The following is a 24,045-nucleotide window of genomic DNA, read 5'->3' on the forward strand; positions in this document are numbered from 1 at the left end:
AGCTATGGTAGTACCATTCTTATGTCCTCTGGCTGTAGTAATACTGCTCTTATGTACGCTGGCTGTGGTAATGCTGCTCTTATGTCCGCTGGCTTTGGTAATGCTGCTCTTATGTCCGCTGGCTGTGGTAATACTGCTCTTATGTCCGCTGGCTGTGGTAATACTGCTCTTATGTCCGCTGGCTGTGGTAATACTGCTCGTATGTCCGCTGGCTTTAGTAATACTGCTCTTATGTCTGCTGGCTGTGGTAATACTGATAGTATATCCGCTGATTATGGCAGTACTGATCATGTGTTCGCTGGCTGTGGCAGTACTGACCCCTGGGCTGAAGTGTGTACGGTGTTTATGCTAATTGCGACATATGATAAATGAAGACCTGCAGCCACGAACAGCTTGGTAGACCAGACCCTCCACCAGGGAGGCATGAACACAGTCTCACCTGTGGGCCGTGGGGAGGGGGGGGTGCGGGTAGAAGAGAGTGTCCGAAACCAACATATTTTAAACAGGAATTTACTCTCTTACGTGTGTGTGTGTGTGTGTGTGTGTGTGTGTGCGTTATTCTCCATGTTTTCCCGTATACCTGTGTGTTTATGTATGTCTGTATGTGTTTTATATGTATAAATTGTGTACAAGTGTATATGAGTGAGTCATGGTAATGTTTTTGTGTCTTTTTGTTTACGTTCGTTAGTGGCCTTGTGGTAAACTCCTTGTTAACAAGTACTACATCACTAGTGTCATTGTGGTAAACTCCTTGTTAACAAGTAACACATCACTAGTGTCATTGTGGTAAACTCCTTGTTAACAAGTATACATCACTAGTGTCATTGTGGTAAACTCCTTGTTAACAAGTATACATCACTAGTGTCATTGTGGTAAACTCCTTGTTAACAAGTATACATCACTAGTGTCATTGTGGTAAACTCCTTGTTAACAAGTACACATCACTAGTGTCATTGTGGTAAACTCCTTGTTAACAAGTATACATCACTAGTGTCATTGTGGTAAACTCCTTGTTAACAAGTATACATCACTAGTGTCATTGTGGTAAACTCCTTGTTAACAAGTATACATCACTAGTGTCATTGTGGTAAACTCCATGTTAACAAGTTACACATCACTAGTGTCATTGTGGTAAACTCCTTGTTAACAAGTATACATCACTAGTGTCATTGTGGTAAACTCCATGTTAACAAGTATACATCACTAGTGTCATTGTGGTAAACTCCATGTTAACAAGTATACATCACTAGTGTCATTGTGGTAAACTCCATGTTAACAAGGTAATAACATCACTAGTGTCATTGTGGTAACTCCATGTTAACAAGTATACATCACTAGTGTCATTGTGGTAAACTCCTTGTTAACAAGTATACATCACTAGTGTCATTGTGGTAAACTCCTTGTTAACAAGTATACATCACTAGTGTCATTGTGGTAAACTCCTTGTTAACAAGTATACATCACTAGTGTCATTGTGGTAAACTCCTTGTTAACAAGTATACATCACTAGTGTCATTGTGGTAAACTCCTTGTTAACAAGTATACATCACTAGTGTCATTGTGGTAAACTCCTTGTTAACAAGTATACATCACTAGTGTCATTGTGGTAAACTCCTTGTTAACAAGTATACATCACTAGTGTCATTGTGGTAAACTCCTTGTTAACAAGTATACATCACTAGTGTCATTGTGGTAAACTCCTTGTTAACAAGTATACATCACTAGTGTCATTGTGGTAAACTCCTTGTTAACAAGTATACATCACTAGTGTCATTGTGGTAAACTCCTTGTTAACAAGTATACATCACTAGTGTCATTGTGGTAAACTCCTTGTTAACAAGTATACATCACTAGTGTCATTGTGGTAAACTCCTTGTTAACAAGTATACATCACTAGTGTCATTGTGGTAAACTCCTTGTTAACAAGTATACATCACTAGTGTCATTGTGGTAAACTCTTTGTTAACAAGTATACATCACTAGTGTCATTGTGGTAAACTCCTTGTTAACAAGTATACATCACTAGTGTCATTGTGGTAAACTCCTTGTTAACAAGTATACATCACTAGTGTCATTGTGGTAAACTCCTTGTTAACAAGTATACATCACTAGTGTCATTGTGGTAAACTCCTTGTTAACAAGTATACATCACTAGTGTCATTGTGGTAAACTCCTTGTTAACAAGTATACATCACTAGTGTCATTGTGGTAAACTCCTTGTTAACAAGTATACATCACTAGTGTCATTGTGGTAAACTCCTTGTTAACAAGTATACATCACTAGTGTCATTGTGGTAAACTCCTTGTTAACAAGTATACATCACTAGTGTCATTGTGGTAAACTCCTTGTTAACAAGTATACATCACTAGTGTCATTGTGGTAAACTCCTTGTTAACAAGTATACATCACTAGTGTCATTGTGGTAAACTCCTTGTTAACAAGTATACATCACTAGTGTCATTGTGGTAAACTCCATGTTAACAAGTATACATCACTAGTGTCATTGTGGTAAACTCCATGTTAACAAGTATACATCACTAGTGTCATTGTGGTAAACTCCATGTTAACAAGTATACATCACTAGTGTCATTGTGGTAAACTCCATGTTAACAAGTATACATCACTAGTGTCATTGTGGTAAACTCCTTGTTAACAAGTATACATCACTAGTGTCATTGTGGTAAACTCCTTGTTAACAAGTATACATCACTAGTGTCATTGTGGTAAACTCCTTGTTAACAAGTATACATCACTAGTGTCATTGTGGTAAACTCCTTGTTAACAAGTATACATCACTAGTGTCATTGTGGTAAACTCCTTGTTAACAAGTATACATCACTAGTGTCATTGTGGTAAACTCCTTGTTAACAAGTATACATCACTAGTGTCATTGTGGTAAACTCCTTGTTAACAAGTATACATCACTAGTGTCATTGTGGTAAACTCCTTGTTAACAAGTATACATCACTAGTGTCATTGTGGTAAACTCCTTGTTAACAAGTATACATCACTAGTGTCATTGTGGTAAACTCCATGTTAACAAGTATACATCACTAGTGTCATTGTGGTAAACTCCATGTTAACAAGTATACATCACTAGTGTCATTGTGGTAAACTCCTTGTTAACAAGTATACATCACTAGTGTCATTGTGGTAAACTCCATGTTAACAAGTATACATCACTAGTGTCATTGTGGTAAACTCCTTGTTAACAAGTATACATCACTAGTGTCATTGTGGTAAACTCCTTGTTAACAAGTATACATCACTAGTGTCATTGTGGTAAACTCCTTGTTAACAAGTATACATCACTAGTGTCATTGTGGTAAACTCCTTGTTAACAAGTATACATCACTAGTGTCATTGTGGTAAACTCCTTGTTAACAAGTATACATCACTAGTGTCATTGTGGTAAACTCCTTGTTAACAAGTATACATCACTAGTGTCATTGTGGTAAACTCCTTGTTAACAAGTATACATCACTAGTGTCATTGTGGTAAACTCCTTGTTAACAAGTATACATCACTAGTGTCATTGTGGTAAACTCCTTGTTAACAAGTATACATCACTAGTGTCATTGTGGTAAACTCCTTGTTAACAAGTATACATCACTAGTGTCATTGTGGTAAACTCCATGTTAACAAGTATACATCACTAGTGTCATTGTGGTAAACTCCATGTTAACAAGTATACACATCACGTCTTCCACGTCTCGTGTATACCTTCAGGTAATCGTAATTGTTCTGTGCATAACTTCCCCAGCACTGAACAGCCTCATTAATCACGCAGGAGCCCAAGGGTAAGCAGTGGCTGTTGGGTGGTAATTACATCGTCACTTTATGACGAACCTGCCATCATAACGAAGCTAACATAGCAATAGCGGACTTCGCTAAGTGTCAGCATACAACGCTGTACTGTTAGCATACAGCGCTAACTTAGCGTTCGGGCGCGCGCGACGCTAACTTAGCAGTAGGAGAAGAAGCATATTGTGCTTTGAAAGACTCTCCCTCCTCCCATTCATCATTTATCACTTCCCGTGAATCACTGCAAGCACGTTCATCGTGAGGCGAAGCGCTCCTTTATTTAGTGGAAGTGCGCTAACTTCCTCTCCTCATTATCCACCAATAAGTCTTTCTGGTCTTTAGAAAAACGCTGACAACGCTTTTTTTTCTCTCTCTCTCTGGACACAAGCGAGGCTTGTGGTCCTGATGGCATCCATCGCCGTGGACTGATCAAGTGTGATTCCAAACTGGCACCTGTGCTTGCTCGTCTATTCCGTTTCTGTTTGGAAAAGTTTGAAGTTTTCTTCCTTCTTAGAGGCATTTGTTGGTGCCTCCCCCTCCCTAAGAAGGGTGACTGTTCTCACCATTCGAACTCGCGTTCTCTTCTTGTGACATCTACCATTTCCCAAGTCTGGATCCTTCCTCAACTCCCATATTTTTCAGATTTCTCGTATTTTTCGATGTTGTGGGGGAGATCTGGGTAAATGTAATATCTCCCAAGACCCATTTTCTACCCGTGTCTCTATCGGAAATTCCTCACAACTTTCTCCGTTCTACTGATCTTCAATTCCACCTCTTTGACTCTGTGAACATACGTGGTACTACTGTAACATCCACACTATCTTGTAAACCCGACATTACGGAAATAGCTCAGTCTGTCCTTTAGAAAACTAGGACTTCTGTTTAGATGTCGGAATTGTATGGTCCATGTATGGAGTACTGCTCACACGTCTGGGGGTGGTTCTACCTCTGTATCCTTATTTGACAGAGTTGAAAGTTGTCTGACTTATCAAACACTCCCAGGCTAACTTTAGAACTTTGACCCACTTGCCCAACGCCACAATCTTAGTTCATTTTCCCTCTTCTGTTGGTATTTGTATGGGTTTTTGCTCCCGAGGACTGGCTGCTTGTGTGCCCCCCACCACCACCACCACCACCAGCTAGACTACGCAATACTCGACAAGCTGCTGCGTCTCATGATGACTTTGTGGCCGTCGGCAACTCAAGGGTGGGCCGTTTTGATACCTGCTTCTTTCCCTACACCACGAAACTTTGGAACTATCTCTCTTCTCGTGTCTTTCCCAATGAGTATGACCTGGCACATATGAAAGACAGGTTTTTCACACCCACCAAAATGTGTAAATACCTTTCCTTGTCTTTTCTCTTTCCCTTTCTTTATATATCCAGTAAGGCCCGGCCATGATGTGGACTTCTATTCGTGACTGGAGTTTACAGCGTAAAATTGAAAATAGATGACTACCCTAGTGTAGGAGACGAGGTAGATTACGTTTACACATGGATTACATTACACTACTGTGTATCGTAAGCTGTGTTACAGCAGCTTGATGTATTATCCTGAATTCCCGCCAAAAGAAAAAAGTGAGATTATATTCGTCTTTTGAAAAACGTAATGGGAAACGTCACGTCATGGCGCGAGTGCACGATGGTTCCTTTAGGTTTGCGAACGTAAAATAATGTTCAGGATAATCTGTATTTTTTACAAGATATTTGAATACGACTTACTCAATGACGAACCCATGCTATTATAGAAGTCTCTGTCCTCCTGTATAGTTTATAAAACTGTATTTTTCATACAAAAAAATAAGTGAATTAACCAAATTTTTAGGTGGGATTATAAGTGAAAGAACTGAAGTGCATTGTTGTGGGATGAAAGTGAATCCCGAGTGAAGGACAGGCTCCGGATACGGGATATTGTAGTGGTTGACTGGACGGCTGGGAGAACCTCTCACAAGTGGATTATTAACTTGTCCAGGATGTCGTCAGCTGAGCTGGAGAAGAGGGACACGTTGGGTAAGTCTTCAATGCCAGTTGCAAATTGGTTTTCATATATGTGTAACTTGTTTTCATAGTTTTTTAATGTTAACTTATACCTATTTTTTTAAGGAGGGGACATCATACGTATGTATATTGTATGTATTTGTGTAAGTGTGGTGTTTTAGATGTTTATTTTGCTGTGGGTTTAGCTTAGTTGGTCCATTTATGGGCCAAAACCTCTTTTTAGACGATAGCTTAGTAGCTTAGATTTAGGTGAGTTAGCCATTTTAAACGTATATAAAGCTCGTTTTCTCTATCTGAAAATTACGTCCATTTTCTCTCAGTGTACAACTCAAGGACTGACTGATGTATATCGTGAAATCTAGGTTTTTTTTTTTTCAGTAATGCCTGTAGTCTTTCATGATTTATGAATTTATTTGTAGCTATCTAGTTTAGCTCGGCCTCTATATTAGCTTTGGATATTTAAGGAAAGTGTTGTCTAGCACTGGATACACAAACTTATGGTGCATGATGTTTCAACATTTTTTATTATTATGTTGAACGTGTTAATAAAACCGTAGTTATATGTAGATAACATTGTAGGGATGATTTCATTTAGAAATAGGGAATAAACTTGTACAAAAATCAACAGAACGAATGAAAAAAACCCTAACATGTTTATGTAAAATGATCCCATGTCTATGCAACGTGTTGATATTTACGTTGTACACATGTTTAATTAACGTAAACTTCGTATATTTATCTAACATACATCACATAGTTAAAGTCTCATATGTGACATAGTCAAGTGAGATCATATCTCGCCAGTGTTTTCTTTCATGTCTCCCTGAATGCTTCTGCCGTTATATGCATATGATGCCGTGTTGACTGTCTTTTTCTTTCCTTCCCCTGCCAGGCGAGAGCGGTGGGGAGAAACAGCCGTTTCTCGGGGGAGTCGAACCAGTCCGCCTCACCCCCTCGTGGGAGAACACCAACCTACCCAAGGAGGAGCTGAACTTCAAGAATGTTAACACCTTCGAAAACTTCGAGGTGGACATGGGCCCGCCCAAGGACAGGTGAGTTCGCGCGTAAGGGGGTCTCTCTCGCGCGCTGTTGCCACATCCTCTGTTGTTGCCATGTCCTCTGGTCCCGGATGTTGGTGTTGTTGCTGGGCGCCATCTTGTAAATTTTTTTCTTTCTTTTTTCCTTTTTTTACTTTTTAGCTATTGTTTGTCCACATTGTGGTGTTCCCTTTGTCATTGTTTGTACTGACTGTATTGACCTTCGTTGTTTTATTTGTTCTGTAGGTGGTTATTGCAGTGTGGTGAAAGTATGTGAAGGGCCTGGGTGGATACAAGTTAATTTTGGTTTAGGTTTTTTATTGTTTGTTTGTGCGAATGACGCCATTAAGGGCATAGCCAAACTTAATGGTCAAGATCCTTGTTTTTTTCATTTATCTCTTGATTAAGTCATGACCCGGAAGGTCAGTGTTATACAACTACCCAGATGTGACCTCCTTTGACCCACGTCAATTGCCTCTCTCCCTTGCCAATTAAAGATGTTTGTGAGGTTCAGTACTCATATAGAGGATAGGTTTATCCTGCCCCAAGCATGAACAGTGAGGAATAGGGTCATTCCTATCCCCCCCACCATGAATGATGAAGGATAAGGGGTCTTCGTACTTACCTCCCCTCCCCCCCCCCCCCACCCACCCACCATGAATGGTGTAGGGTCGATTCAACGCGTCTGACCCACCTACCTCCACCCCAAACCCATCCCTCTCCCCTTCAATGAATAGGGTCGTACCGTTCACCATGGTGCCTGGATGCAGGTTTTGCATTATTCATGGAGTGATTACAGTAAACAAAGGCGGCCCCATTCACTGGACGACCCTCCCTCTCCCTCCTCCTCCCCCCCTTCTCCCCTTCCCTTGTGCACACACCCCCCTCCCCCTCAGAAGAGGTTGATCCTCTCTCTCTCTCTCTCTCTCTCTCTCTCTCTCTCTCTCTCTCTCTCTCTCTCTCTCTCTCTGTGTCCCGTGTCTGAACCCCGCTCCTCTGCCCTGACTCATCCTCAAACGCACTACCACGGTTCGCATCCCCTCTCCCCCTATCCACAGAGAGAGAGAGAGAGAGAGAGAGAGAGAGAGAGAGAGAGAGAGAGAGAGAGAGAAGCGAGGGGGGGGGGTCTGTCTACCAAGGGGGAGATGAGAAGTTTCACATTGGGTAAGTGTGTGTTTCGACGTACAGGGGTCGTCAGTGTGAGGCTAAGGGTGGCTAGATACATTTGCCCTTGGCTCTGGGGGGGGGGGGGGGGTCGTCATCATCACACTGGCCAGTGGGTCTGGGGTATTGACCCACCCCCCCAGTGTAGGACGGTACGACCCTTGGGTAGGATAGCTAGGCTGTGTCCTACCCGAGGGTCGTACCGTCGTGTTCAAGAGTCGTACCGCCGTGTTCAAGGGTCGAACCGTCGTGTTCAAGAGTCGTACCGCCGTGTTCAAGGGTCGAACCGTCGTGTTCAAGAGTCGTACCGCCGTGTTCAAGGGTCGAACCGTCGTACTCAAGGGTCGAACCGTCGTGTTCAAGGGTCGTACCGTCGTGCTCAAGGGTCGAACCGTCGTGTTCAATGGTTGTACCGTCGTGCTCAAGGGTCGAACCGTCGTGTTCAAGGGTCGTACCGTCGTGTTCAAGTGTCGTACAGTCGTGCTCAAGGGTCGTACCGTCGTGTTCAAGGGTCGAACCGTCGTGCTCAAGGGTCGCACAGTATACAGGAACAGAATAGGATCTTAGAGTTTGCATGTAGAGGCGAAAACCTTACAGTAAAGAGGTACATAAGTATCTTACAGGTTCAGGTGGTAAAGGCAGAGCTGTACCACAGGGGTGTGGTGGAGGGTCGAGGGTACCACAGGGGTGTGGTGGAGGGTCGAGGGTACCACAGGGGTGTGGTGAAGGGGTCGGGGGTACCACAGGGGTGTGGTGAAGGTTCGTGGGTGTACCCAAGGTGTGTGGTGAAGGAATGGGTGTAGTCAGAGCCCAGTACACCCTCCCAAACTCCTACAAGATCCTCCTACTCCCGCACACCACAGCATCACTACATCTCTAAGCAAGACGTCGTAGAAATGGACTTGTAAAACCTAGTGTGGCCACACCTGCTCCAGTAAGTTCCCAGGTGCACTTTCATGTAATAATCACATCATCAGGGGAGACACAAGAGAGAAATATACAGTCAGTTGATATACATCGAAGAGACGAATCTAGGACGCATGTTTACCAAATGGCGTCCTAGCTTCGTCTCTTCCATGTATATCAACTGACTGTTATATTTCTCTCTTGTGTCTCCCCTGATGATGTGATTATGACACGAAAGTGCACTTGGGAACTTATCGTCTTTCATTTTCCCCGTGGACTCATAGGAATATCTTGATCACGCGCAAAATTGTGATCCTTTCCAATATATATATATATATATATATATATATATATATATATATATATATATATATATATATATATATATATATATATAAAGCTTAGCAGTGTCTCGTAACATAGGGCCATGTGAGTGTCAGTGAAATCTGAGTATGCCATGCCCAGCTTGGCACAGTCATCCGGTCATGACATGTCTAATCTGGCGCCGTCATTTCGTCTGACATGTCTAAGCTTGACACTGTCACGTTGCCTCTTGACATGTCGTAATTGTCATCGCGTGATGGATGGCTGCATGACATGCGCACCAGCGAATACCGAGGCAGGAAAGTGCTAACCCACGACGTTGCTTCTTTGGATAAGATGGTCTTTCCTCCCTCTAATTTGACCCTTAAGGGTAGGAGTGTTAGGAGAGGTAAGGTGCCAGACCCCAGCTGTGTGTGGGTAGAAGACCTCCCAAACCATCGTAAGGTATACGTAAGGTAAGGTAAGGTGCCAGACCCCAGCTGTGTGGGGGTAGAAGACCTCCCAAACCATCGTAAGGTATACGTAAGGTAAGGTAAGGTGCCAGACCCCAGCTGTGTGGGGGTAGAAGACCTCCCAAACCATCGTAAGGTATACGTAAGGTAAGGTAAGGTGCCAGACCCCAGCTGTGTGGGGGTAGAAGACCTCCCAAACCATCGTAAGGTATACGTAAGGTAAGGTAAGGTGCCAGACCCCAGCTGTGTGGGGGTAGAAGACCTCCCAAACTATCGTAAGGTATACGTAAGGTAAGGTAAGGTGCCAGACCCCAGCTGTGTGGGTAGAAGACCTCCCAAACCATCGTAAGGTATACGTAAGGTAAGGTAAGGTGCCAGACCCCAGCTGTGTGGGGGTAGAAGACCTCCCAAACCATCATAAGGTATACGTAAGGTAAGGTAAGGTGCCAGACCCCCATCTATACAAATAATGTATATGGTCTTGGGATTCCCCAAATGGATGGCTCCCTCGCCTCCTGGAGCCTCCAGAATTTCCAGGCATCATTTTGTGACGTCAGCCACTTGAGAGGACACCATCCAGTGGGATGAGGTCCCCTCTTGTGACGTCATGAAGACATCGTTCAGTGGGACCTGGTCCCTTTCCGTGGCATCACAACACAGATGGGCACCGGATGTGCCCAAAGGATGAAAACTGGAGTTGTTTGATCAGTTTTTTTCCCCTCCCCGTACGAGAATGACTTCCTCGCTGCCTCTCTCTTTGTTGTACCTCACTCATGTGTCGTCCCAACAACCCGATTATTGGAAATTAAGGGCAACGCGTGCTGTACACACAGCCCCGCCCCGTAGCTTGTGAACCTGAAGACGCCCGGCTTTCAAAAACCAGCCAAGATAAGATGCCCTTGGGAACACCATGTTCGTCTGGAGATAGTGGCTGCATGGTGGAGCTGCCGTTATCTTATCTTTTATCGTTCTTATCGAGACAACGCGACGCGTGCTCAACCGAATACCGGTACACAGGACCGACCCCCCCCCTGTCCTCTCGCTTCTTACAGGGTGTTGGGATCAAGAGAGTATATATGGAGGATGGGCGTTCACTCGGCGCTCGGTTCGATGCCCAGTGTGGTCTGGTGGGAAGGTGGGTCATAAGAAGGGGGGGGGGGGGGGGGGGGGGAGGGGCGCCTGTGTGTGTGTGACGCATGTGTGAGGCACACACACAGGCTGAGGGACTTGCGTTCTTCTCTGATATACTCTGTTGCCAGTCATCTTTGGGTACTCTGTCTGTCTGTCTGTCTCTCTCTCTCTCTCTCTCTCTCTCTCTCTCTCTCTCTCTCTCTCTCTCTCTCTCTCTCTCTCTCTCTCTCTCTCTCTCTCATCACACACACACACACACACTATATATATATATATATATATATATATATATATATATATATACAACCAGGAGGGAAATGAAACACGGTAAATTTACAAGTGCACTTTCGTGTAATGATCACATCGTCTGGGGAGATACAAGAATGAGACGGAAGACGTAGAACATTCACTTGATATACGAGGAAGAGACGTAGCTAAGACGCCAATGGTAGACAAGTGTTACTGGATTGGTCCTACTAACCTAACCTAACCTAACCTAACCTAACCTAACCTAACCTAACCTAACCTTACCTAACCTTACGATGGTTTGTGAGGTCTTCCATCCCCACACAGCTGGGGTCTGGCACCTTACCTTACCTTACGTATACCTTACGATGGTTTGGGAGGTCTTCTACCCCCACAGCTGGGGTCTGGCACCTTACCTTACCTTACGTATACCTTACGATGGTTTGGGAGGTCTTCTACCCCCACAGCTGGGGTCTGGCACCTTACCTTACCTTACGTATACCTTACGATGGTTTGGGAGGTCTTCTACCCCCCACACAGCTGGGGTCTGGCACCTTACCTTACCCTTCAAGGGTCCCGGGGACAGTGTGAGGTGTGGTGGCGCCACCCCGTGCAGTGGTGTGAGGTGTGGGTGGCGCCACACCTCACAAGACGGTCTCATAAGCCACTGGTGATGTGGTGGTGAGGGTGAGGTGTTGTGAGGAGGGTTGTGGTGAGGGTGAGGGTCGTGAGGAGGTTGTGGTGAGGGTGAGGGTTGTGAGGAGGAGGGTTAGGGTGAGGGTTATGAGGGTTGTGAGGGTTGTGGGTTGTGTGTGTGTTCAGACGTCATGACGTGGTCGATAATGAGAATAGCCCGAGGGTCGCCGCCGCCGCTTATATTGATCCCATGTCTTCTACCCTGCCTCCCTCACCACCCATGGCGCCCACCTTACCCTGCCCCCGCACCTGCACTGCATTACGGCAAGGTAGAGAATGCAAGGGGCGGCCAAAGGAGAGTCAGCCGATCGAGAGCCTGTAGGAAGATTATATGAGAGAGAGAGAGAGAGAGAGAGAGAGAGAGAGAGAGAGAGAGAGAGAGAGAGAGAGAACGAGACTTGGAAATTGGTCCTCTCTCTCTCTCTCTCTCTCTCTCTCTCTCTCTCTCTCTCTCTCTCTCTCTCTCTCTCTCTCTCTCCACAGATAAGGGATCCAAATTAGCTCCTGTAAACTTGGCAAAAATAAATGGAAAGATATGATGTGTTGAACACACACACCAGTCTTATCAAGATCACTGTACATTTCCTTCATGGTTGTACAGATAACATTGACAACAACACGACTTGATTCAAAGATTAAGCCATGTGTAAATAAATTGCGAGGCGAGGGTAGAAACCATGTGAAGTAGATTAGAATTTCACGCGTAGATTGGATTGTAGATTGGGTTGTATGAAGGTATAATGTAATTTGGGAAATGAATTACCTTTTTGAGACATGTGTTATTCTCATGTAGAATTGTAGGTGGAATTTGATATATGCCAGGCTTAATGACTAACAAAAATTGATGACTTTGTTAAAGTATTTTGAGATTAACGATGGTTACATAGGAAAAAAGAAAATGTCTTTTATCATTTTCATATGAGAAGTATTGGTGTGAAGAAAAGCATTTAAGAATGATTTGAATATATATATATATATATATATATATATATATATATATATATATATATATATATATATATATATATATATATATATATATGAAGGGGAGAAAGTATAATATGACAATATTACTCCATTTATCTAACGAAAATGAGAGCTCGTATGATAAGAAATAGATAAATGGCCTCTTTATTAAGTATTTTGTCTCGTTCTTGTATTTAAAACTCCATTGCATATACCACAAGTAAATAAACGTATCCTTAGATTACAGAGAAAGAGCTTACCAGGCTTGGAGAAGCTCCTGTAACCTTTTGAAGTTCCTGAAATGTATCGAAGAACTTCAGACCTAACAAGTGGACGTCTGGTGTTTCTGAGGTGGGTCATAACACAGCGAAGGGGCGACGGGGAGCGACGTACCCTTCCCTCCCTCCCTCCCTCCTTTCCCTCCCTCCTCTCTCATATGTTCAGGTGAACACAGGAGGTGCATAGAGGGAGGGAGGGATTAAGACAAGTGACTGAAATGTGTCACCTGTACCTTTGTAAGTCACAGCTTGACTTGTGAGTTGAATAAGTCATGAGTCAGTGTGGCTCCGATTTGGAAAAGAAATATATTAATGTGTTTGACTTGTCTTTCTTTAAGCACGTTGATCATCGCTCAGCCTTCTGCTCAGAATTGCAGACGACCGATTTAGTGGACGATAGATACGTAAAGATATGTAGGACGATAAATACGTACTTCACACTGTCGAATATATATATCTATATTATTTTTTTTCATGGTCGTATATTTCTATGTGATATATATATATATAGTCTTCCTCTATAGCTGTCACCTTGCTGGTCGTTGTGGTTGAGGGAGGAGCCTTCTGCTGTACTATCCTGTCTCCATCTATAGTGGTGGGTGAGGGAGGAGCCCTTTGCTTTACCATCCATTTTCCCTCCCTCTACTTTTCCCCTCTTTCTTTCCTTCCCAGTGATGCATTTTCTCAACCTCCCTGTTCCTCTCCCAGTCTTTTCACACACACACACACACACACACACACACACACACACACACACACACACACACACACACACACTCCCTCCCTCACCCTCTCCACTCATCTCCCCCTCACTTCCGTGAGTGAGATGTCGCCACTTATCGACCCCCTCCGTCGCCCCCCCTCCTCCAACATTCTCCACCAGTACTTTTCTTTCTTGTGTCTCCCTCTTGTCCTTGCATGCGTGCCCCCTGCCATGCGTGCCCCCTGCCATGCGTGCCCCCTGCCATGCGTGCCCCCTGCCATGCGTGGGAGCCTTCACCATATCCTTGCCCCACAGCCATGCCACCCCGTTACGCACGACCCTAACACGACCCCTGGGAGTAAAAGAACACGGGTCGTCCTTCTTAAAGAACACGGGTCGTCCTCCTTAAAGAACACGGGTCGTCCTCCTTAAAGAACACGGGTCGGCCTTCTTAAAGAACACGGGTCGTCCTTCTTAAAGAACACGGGTCGTCCTTCTTAAAGAACACGGGTCGTCCTTCGAAGAGAACACTTGTCTTCCCTCGAAAAGAACACGGGTCGTCCTTCTTAAAGAACACGGGTCGTCCTTCTAAAAGAACACGGGTCGTCCTTAAAGAACACGGGTCGTCCTTCGTAAAGAACACGGGTCGTCCTTCTTAAAGAACACGGGTCGTCCTTCGAAGAGAACACTTGTCTTCCCTCGAAAAGAACACGGGTCGTCCTTCTTAAAGAACACGGGTCGTCCTTCTAAAAGAACACGGGTCGTCCTTCTTAAAGAACACGGGTCCTTCTAAAAGAACACGGGTCGTCCTTCTTAAAGAACACGGGTCGTCCTTCTTAAAGAACACGGGTCGTCCTTCTAAAAGAACACGGGTCGTCCTTCTTAAAGAACACGGGTCGTCCTTCTTAAAGAACACGGGTCGTCCTTCTAAAAGAACACGGGTCGTCCTTCTTAAAGAACACGGGTCGTCCTTCTTAAAGAACACGGGTCGTCCTTCTAAAAGAACACGGGTCGTCCTTCTTAAAGAACACGGGTGGTTTGTGCGTTATAGGTTGTGGCTTGTTCTTGTATCCGATCCATCCAGCCTGGGTGAGGGTTGTACATATTGATCAGCCAGGCTCAAGTGTCCCACACCCCCACACACACCCACGGCCTCGTAGCGAGGGGGGGAGAGGGGGGGTCTTGTAGCTACAAGGGTCTCAGTCTCCCCCCCCCCCCCACCTTACGTCACCCTCAGACTAGGGTTTTGTAGCTACAAGGGGGACCAGTGTCCCCCTTTAGACCTGGATCTTGTAGCCACAGGTCTTGTAGCTCCGAGGGCTCCTTCAGGTCTCTCCCCTCCCCCACACCCTCCCCTCAGACCTGGGTCTTGTAGCCACAGGTCGTGTAGCTACAAGGGCTCCTTCAGGTCTCCCCTCCCCCACTCCCTCCCCTCAGACCTGGGTCTTGTACCTACAAGGGCTCCTTCAGGTCTCCCCTCCTCCCCTCAGACCTGTGTCTTGTAGCTACAAGGGCTCCCTTCAGGTCCCTCCACCCCCCACCTCCCCTCAGACCTGGGTCTTGTGCCTACCAGGGCTTCCTCAGACCAGGGTCTTGTACCTACAAGGACCTCCCCTCAGGTCCCTTCTCCCCCCCTACCTCCCCTCAGACCAGGGTCTTGTACCTACAAGGGCCCCCTGAGCAGCCCTGAGGCCCTGAATGGTGTTGTCTTGGACCAGCTCCAGTAGGAGCGCTGGTTCTCCTGGGCGTAGATTAAGAGCGTGAGGGGAGGATGGGTGGGTTTTCTCCCGTAGCCTCCCCTCTCTCTCTCTCTCTCTAGTTCCGCCCTTAGGGAGGGGGAGGGTGTTTGTGTGGGGGTATGGGGAGGAGGAGAGGGGGGAGATATTGATCGCCATGGACGGACGCCTCGACTGGGGTGGTAAAAATGTATCTGAGCACCGCCTCGGACATGCTTCTCCCACAGCCATAAGTTTTCTCCCCTCCCCACCTTCTTCACAGTCACGGACTGTCTCACCCTCCCACACCCCCAAGCTGGAGATATTTTCTCCCCACTCGGGAGTTCTCTCCCCCTAAGCCTTGTAGCTTATTCACAACCGTTGTATCCTCCCCTCCCCATCATTCCAAACCAGGTTGGACGCTCCCCACCCCCTACCTCTTTTCTCCCCAGGACCTGTATTGTGACTCCTATCCACCCACGGCAGAAACCTATCCTGTAGCGTGTTCTCTATCCCCACCGCTGGGTTTAGAGACCTCGGACATCTTGACCCATTCCCGTTAGTAGGGTTTCGAAGAACATTTATGGTTTTTTTTTAAGTTTAGAAACCTTGAGTGTGGTTTTTTTTTTCCATTGGATGATCTATGGTTCTCTCCTGAGCTTAGGATCATTGCTATGTGGTTTTCTAAGAGGAAGGTGACGATGATGTTTTCATTTTAGAAACCTGAGTTTTTTTTCAGGTGGATGACATAGGGGAGGGGGGTGTTGTTCTCTGATTTAGAAACCTCTAGGATGGTTCTCAGCTTGGATGGTAGGCGAGTTCGAAACCTGAGAGTTAGTTCTCTGTGAGATTAATTAAAGGAAGTGTCTCTGTGTTAGATACCTTGGAAGAATATGTAAGAGAACGATGAGTTCTCTTGCTTAGAGACCTTTAGAGATGTGTCTCTAAGGAGATTTATAGGTTTTCTAAGGAAGAAACTTCAGCTGTATTTAGAGTTAATGATGCGAGGTTTTCTTTAGAAACCTTGATAGTTATTCAGAGTTTATGAGTGGTTTGAGTAAGTGTATGTTAAGGTTTTCATTTTAGAACACTTTTGAATAGGTTTCCTAAACAGATGGTGGGGAGGTTTCTAGTTTAAAAACTATAATGCTTGGGTCTTTAAAATGGATAACTATGGAACATTTTTAATGTAGAAACCTTCAGAGATGGTAAAGTGGATGATGAGTGAGGTTTCTACTTTAGAAACCTGAATAGATGGTTATAGGTTCATGATGAGTAGTTAATAGAAACCCGAAAAAGCAGTTTTCCAGTTTTAGAGAATTGAGATGTTGATCTGTAATTGGCTGATGGGTGGTTCATTAGAAACCGAGAGGGGGTTCTGTAGTTGGGTTTCTGTGGCATAGAAACCGTTGAATATTTCTCCTCTGGTGGGTGGTGAGGAAAGCTCCCTAAAAACCACGATGGAGGGTAGTTACGTTCTCTAGAGACCTCGAGAGATGGAGGAGGCTGTATGTGCTGAGCCGGGCAAAGGAGAGGTGGGGGGTGGGGGGGATGTTCTCTAGTTGCGAACCCCTTATGTGGGGGGGAGGGGGGGTGGTCTCTTCTGGTTAATGGCCCTCGCTGAAACAGACACTAACGGACCACGAGAGGGGAGATAACATGTGTGTGTGTGTGTGTGTGTGTGTGTGTGTGTGTGTGTGTGTGTTATGGGGAGAGAGGTTTAAACGTATCTCGTTTACACACACACACACACACACACACACACACAAGGTGCCCATTTATTGACCGACTCCGAAGGGGAGGAAGAACAGCTTGGTTGCCTGTGGGCCGACGGGTTCGCCCGGGGATTCGAACGCCCCGTGAGGGAATCATGGTCAGCGACGCTGAAAGCTACGCATGCGTGTAATCATGGTCAGCAACGCTGATCGCTACGCATGCGTGTTATGGTCACGCGTTTCCGTACGTGTGTATGAATTGGTCGTACGTAAAAGTGTGAAGTGTTGTACCAGATCGAAAAAAAATGCAAAACGTGTCTCGACACGTTCAGACAAAGTTGGGGTTGCCGACCAATAGGAGTGGAGTTGTGAGTCCGTTTTCTGTTGCTAACCTGTCCTTGTAGTTTGTTTGTTTGGTCCATTCATTGTTTCGCGCTCGTGTGTGTGTGTGTCTGTGTGTGTGTATGTATGTGTGTGTGTGTCTGTATGTGTGTGTGTCTGTGTGTGTGTGTGTCTGTGTGTGTGTATGTATGTGTGTGTGTGTCTGTATGTGTGTGTGTGTGTGTGTGTCTGTGTGTGTGTCTGTATGTGTGTGTGTGTCTGTTGTGTGTGTGTGTGTGTGTGTGTGTGTGTGTGTGTGTGTGTGTGTGTGTGTGTGTGTCTGTGTGTGTGTATGTATGTGTGTGTGTCTGTATGTGTGTGTGTGTGTGTGTGTGTGTGTGTGTGTGTGTGTGTGTGTGTGTGTGTCTGTGTGTGTGTATGTATGTGTGTGTGTGTCTGTATGTGTGTGTGTGTGTGTGTGTGTGTCTGTGTGTGTGTATGTATGTGTGTGTGTGTCTGTATGTGTGTGTGTGTGTGTGTGTGTCTGTGTGTGTGTATGTATGTGTGTGTGTGTCTGTATGTGTGTGTGTGTGTGTGTGTGTGTGTGTGTGTGTGTGTGTGTGTGTGATGTGTCGAAATAACGGAGATAAATCATTTATCGTACATGGCACAGTTGTTTGTCAGTTATTCAGTCACGTGAGGATAATTGAATGTTGACGTAAATATTTGAAGAAATGAATTTGAATAATCGATTCAGGAACCATGGCCATTAGCTTGGCCATGTAGGAGAACTAGGGGGGGGAGACGGGCCTCAAGTAAGGAAAGAAGACCCCCCTACCCCCCCCTTCCCCCCTTCACATAGTGCTATACGTAAGTGTACAGACCGTTCGTCTGTAGGGTTGGAAATCCCACGCGATACCATATAAATCTGTCTCTCTCTCTCTCTCTCTCTCTCTCTCTCTCTCTCTCTCTCTCTCTCTCTCTCTCTCTCTCTCTCTCTCTCTCTCGCCCTTTTGAGAAAAGGTCGGTCGGTAAACTCACGGGGGGGAGGGGTCATCTATAAGTAAACAAAAGATGACGTCGGTGGGCGGTTCATGCGGCGTCAGCGCCATCTATTGATCGTATCGCGCGGAAGGGTTGCCGACGCGTGCATTATCTCCCTTTCATCTGGCGGTCGTGTTGGCCGGGGTATTGAAGATGTTAATAAGTTTTCGTCATGGTGTCCAAAGGAAAGGTGTGTCAATTTTTTTTTTTTTGTACTGTTTACAGGTATATATATATATATATATATATATATATATATATATATATATATATATATATATATATATATACATATATCGAAGAGCTTCGTCTCTTCGATGTATATCAACTAACTTATATTTCTCTCTTGTGTCTCCCCTGATGATGTGATTATTGCACGAAAGTGCACTTGGGAATATATCGTGTTTCACTTTCCCCCGTGGACTCATAGGAATATATATATATATATATATATATATATATATATATATATATATATATATATATATACACACACACGAAGCATTGTAGTGAAAGTATGAGGTAATTATGTGAAGTGTAGATGAAACCCGGTGTACAAATGAGAGGAGAGAGACGTGCGAGTCATGTTGCATTGCTGCCGCCCGAGGCTTAGCTTGCATGTTCCGGTGGAGTGCAAGGCTCTGATCTGATGGCGTCGGCGACATGAAGTGCTGACGTCCGATACTTTGACTCTTGAACCCCAGCCGAGATTGCTGGGAGACAGGTCGCCTACCTCCGGGGGTTGTGTTGGGTCTACAGTCATGTTCCAGGAGGCTTCTGGGGCCACAGTCTTGTTCCAGGAGCAGTCTGGGGCCACAGTCTTGTTCCCGGATGCTTCTAGGCCCACAGTCATGTTCCAGGAGGCTTCTAGGGCCACAGTCTTGTTCCAGGAGGCTTCTGGGGCCACAGTCTTCTTCCAGGAGGCTTCTGGGGCCTCAGTCTTGTTCCAAGAGGCTTCTGTGTCTCCAGGTGGGTTCCAGGGGTTTCCTGGATCCCCAGGCGTGTTCCAGGTAGGTTCCTGGATCCTCACTCTCCTATATTCCAGCCTGTCTCTTGGGATAATCAGTCGTGTTCCAGGCCCAGCAAGTCCCTGGGTCCTCAATCACATTCCAGGTGACAATTGATAGCTAGACTTGAGCTGGAAGTCGTAGTGTCTTTGTTATGTTTGTTGATATATCTAATGTTCTCAATATACACCAGTATGTTGGGGTACATGTCTGGCGCGGAGTGTGAGATACCACGCCTGTTTGGGCTCATACTCTCTGAGTTGCGATGGTTGGCAGACTGTCTTACGATCGGCCCTGGAATAAAGTGGATGGTTCCAGGACGCACTACACTTTGACCTGTGTCCAGATCCCGTCTCGGGGGATTGAGACGGAATGCCACCGTCACCACAGGACCTCTTTCTGTCTACACTGTGGCTGATAATCCCTGACCCCCCTTACACACACACACACACACACACACACACACACACACACACACACACACACTCCTCCCCGCAGCTGGTCCTCTGTGAGGTACGTGGCTGTATCTGCTCCCCTCCTGTCTCTTCCTATTCCTGTCAGTCTGACGTGCACGCCACCTCCCCCGTCCACTGCAGTTGGCTGGCTGGCTGGCTGGCGCGGGGGGATGGCGTTGGGGTTGGGGGAGGTGGGGGGGGGGGGAGATCCGCGGCTCTTGGTTGACGTGACGTTGGTGGTGGGGGGGGATGGGGGGGGGGGGTTGGATGATGAATCCTTTCCGTCATGCGCTGAAGTTCAGTACGTGACGGATGATGTGATCTCTCTCTCTCTCTCTCTCTCTCTCTCTCTCTCTCTCTCTCTCTCTCTCTCTCTCTCTCTCTCTCTCTCTCTGTCTCTCTCTCTCTCTCTCTCTCTCTCTCTCTCTCTCTCTCTCTCTCTCTCTCTCTCTCTCTCTCTCTCTCTCTCTCTCTCTCAGCAGCAGTGTGGTTTGCCCTCTTGTCTCGTGCCCAGTTGTGACATACGTGTCCCGTGTGTTGGGCTGCTGGAGTCTGGCCAAGGTGCTCGCGTTCATTGGTGCTAATTTAATTCCTCTTGTGTGACACTGACCGATGTCTTCACGAAATCTTAAACCCAGTACTATTTCTCTCCCTCTCATATATATATATATATATATATATATATATATATATATGAGTCCACGAGAAATTGAAACACGATAAGTTCCCAAGTGCACTTTCGTGTTATAATCACATCATCAGGGGAGATACAAAAAAAGAAATAGTTGATATCAAGTTAGATTAAGGGACGTTTTATATTAAACATTTCTACTTTGAAGTTGAACTTGACGAAGGCGAATCATGCACTCAGGGACGAACATGTTTCTACAAGACCTCCACCAGCAAGAGGCAGGTGGAGTACAATGGCTCTGTAGCGAATACATGAGAACCACCATCATTACATACAGCGGATGGAAGCCCTACAGCTCTCTGTCTCTACCTGTCGAGACAGACGAACGGGTAAAGGCTAACGCCAGGATAGCGCCAGAGATAACGCCAGGATAGCGCCAGAGATAACGCCAGGATAGTGCCAAAGATAACGCCAGGATAGCGCCAGAGATAACGCCAGGATAGCGCCAGAGATAACGCCAGGACAGCGCCAGAGATAACGCCAGGACAGCGCCAAAGATAACGCCAAGATAGTGCCAAAGATAACGCCAGGATAGCGCCAGAGATAACGCCAGGATAGCGCCAGAGATAACGCCAGGATAGCGCCAGAGATAACGCCAGGATAGCGCCAGAGATAACGCCAGGATAGCGCCAGAGATAACGCCAGGATAGCGCCAGAGATAACGCCAGGATAGCGCCAGAGATAACGCCAGGATAGCGCCAGAGATAAGACCAGGATAGCGCCAGAGATAGCGCCAGGATATATCACGCGAGATAAACACTGAGGTTGTAAGAGTCGCGCGTCTCTGTGTTAAGTATGTAAGCCGAGCGTTTTGATAATCGTTGAGCCTAGGTCGCGGGTCGCCTGGAGACGAGGCTTGGATCCCTCGTGTGTGTGTGTTTGAGTCTGTCGGAGAGAGACAGAGAGAGAGAGAGGGAGAGAGAGAGAGAGAGAGAGAGAGAGAGAGAGAGAGGGAAGCTTCGTCTCCCGCCATTGAGGTTTTGACGTAGGGTATCGCAACGTGTGTTTCTGTATCGTAAGTTGAGGTGTTGGACGTAGTGTTGAACTGATTCTATCCACCCCACCTTCCCCACCTCCCCCTTAGCAACGTGTTTTGGCGTCCTTGGCAACCAAGCCTGCGTGTCCTTGGCAACCAGATGAGCGTCCTTGGCTACCCGTTTTCTGTCGTAACCAACTTGTTCCTGACCTGTTGATGGGCGAGCCGGGTCGTCCCGGCCTTGGGTCTTGACCTGTGAAGAGGTTGGGGGGAGGGGGTAGGGGGGGGGTAGGGAGTGGTCAGGTCGAAGAAGGCCGAGCTGTCATTCTCAAGGGTCGTATACCGTCGTGCTCAAGGGTCGTATACCGTCGTTCATGCTCAAGGGTCGTATACCGTCGTGCTCAAGGGCCGTATACGTTCGTGCTCAAGGGTCGTGTACCGTCGTGCTCAAGGGGTCGTATACCGTCGTGCTCAAGGGGTCGGATCGTCGTGCTCAAGGGTCGCACCGTCGTGCTCAAGGGTCGTATACCGTCGTGCTCAAGGGGTCGGACCGTCGTGCTCAAGGGTCGCACCGTCGTGCTCAAGGGTCGTACTAAATGAGTAAAGCTAGCGGTGGGTCAGGTGGTGATGAATATGAGTAAGCCAGCGGTGGGTCAGGTGGAAGTGTGAGTGTGTATACCTCATACTGAGGGGGGTTGGGGGTTGTTGGTGTGTGGGGTGGAGTATGTATGGGGTTGGGTGTTGGGGTGGAGAGGGAGAGGGAGAGGGAATGGTGCAGAGAGAGGGGTTCAGGTTGAATGTCAACATGCCTGACCTGCATGACATTTTCTTTCTACTGCAGACTCCTGTTGCTACCTGCTGCTGCCCCTCCTCTTCACCCTCCACGTCCACCACACCACACCACACCACACCACACCACACCACCACCACACCACACCAAACCACACCACACCACACCACACCACACCATACCACACCACACCACACCACACCACCACACCACACCACTGGGTCCACCACAGTCAATCACCAACTGTGTTATCCAGTGTTGAGAACACGCGCTCCCTCCATGATGATCTCTCTCTCTCTCTCTCTCTCTCTCTCTCTCTCTCTCTCTCTCTCTCTCTCTCTCTCTCTCTCTCTCTCTCTCTCTCTCTCTCTCTCTCTCTACTCTCTCACGGACGATGACCTATGATGATTATCTCGTGTGGCCGAGAGACATGAGCCTCGTTCAGTCTCGCATGGCTGCTGCTGTGGTGGTGAAGTCTGGCGCCGCAAGCAGTCAGGTCTGACTAACCTTTTGGTATACAGGAAGTGAGTGTGTATAACCCTCCACGCCCTCCCCCACGCCCCCTGGCGGCCGCCCCCTGCTGGACCTGGCCTCGTAACCAGCGCTACTTCAAACCCACCGCGTGTGCCACGTAAGGCTAGGTTGATTGAGTGACTGTTTTTAAGACGCAACCCTCGTGGCTCGTTGGTTTTACCTTCCCCTCAACACGGAGCCTTTTGGGGCATTAACCATCGTCTGCAGCGGACTCTATCCCCTCCCAGGTGATTCCGATGCCCTCATCTGCCGACAGGGGCGTCGTAGGACATGGTCAATGCCGTCAATCCCCCAGATATTCCTGAAGGATCTCTCTTCCACCTGTTCTCCAGAAACACAAACTCCTCCATGATTAACGAGCTGCAGAAACCTCCAGTTGCCTGTCATCTGTACTGGCAGCAGAGCTACAGGACCTTTGGTTGCTTTCGATGCCTTACGTTGCAAGAGGCTTTGGACCTTGACACGCCACCTCTCCTATAGCCGCTCCAAGAGACCCAGACAACGACGCATCTCTCCTCGGGGACTCCTGCCACGCCGATCCACATCCTCTCACGCCACCTACCCCTTCCTGGAGGAGGCGTTGGGAGGCCCCTTGGGTAAAAGGGACGACGGGTTATTTGTGCTGCTGGATGGCGTGGCTGTACGCGCCGTGGTTCAACCCGGCTTCCTCTTCTTCTTGAGGTGAGTCATGGCGATGCCCTTGCTCAAGTCCTGGCTGATGAAAGGGAGGCGAGAGTGAGTTGAGGAGGGAGCACGCTATTCCTACAGGAGGGAGGCATCGCGGACGGACGCGGACGCCCCACACGCCCCTCCCTCGGAGGCTGAGTGGGGCGTCTCTATGTGGCCAAGAACCTCAGACCTGCTCACCTGACGCAGGAAGACTCCTGCAGGGGTAGTTAACGAGACGTGGCCGACGGGTCCATTACCTTGGGGGCCTCTGGTGGGTTGAAGTCCTTCCTGTAGCTAAGGTCAAGACTGTTTACCCGCTCTGGGTACCTGAGGAGGGGGTCATGTCAGGTCACGGTGGTGAGAATCTTGCAGTGTGCCATCAGGTCAGGTCAGGTCAGGTCATCGTCGTAGGACGTGTGTGG

The 24,045-nt window shown here is 46.9% G+C and overlaps 1 protein-coding gene across 2 annotated transcripts in view; it reads left to right on the forward strand.

Annotated features, from left to right (window-relative positions):
* Ent2 (Equilibrative nucleoside transporter 2) overlaps window positions 1–24,045 on the forward strand; it is a 289,869-nt gene that overhangs the window by 169,507 nt on the left and 96,317 nt on the right. For both annotated transcript variants that reach the window (XM_071666023.1, XM_071666024.1), the window contains one exon: window positions 6,696–6,855. In XM_071666023.1, the coding sequence (XP_071522124.1) occupies window positions 6,696–6,855 (160 nt within the window). The remainder of the gene's footprint in view (window positions 1–6,695; window positions 6,856–24,045) is intronic.

This window comes from Panulirus ornatus, chromosome 10 (genome assembly GCF_036320965.1).
Source record: "Panulirus ornatus isolate Po-2019 chromosome 10, ASM3632096v1, whole genome shotgun sequence".
NCBI lineage: Eukaryota > Metazoa > Arthropoda > Malacostraca > Decapoda > Palinuridae > Panulirus > Panulirus ornatus.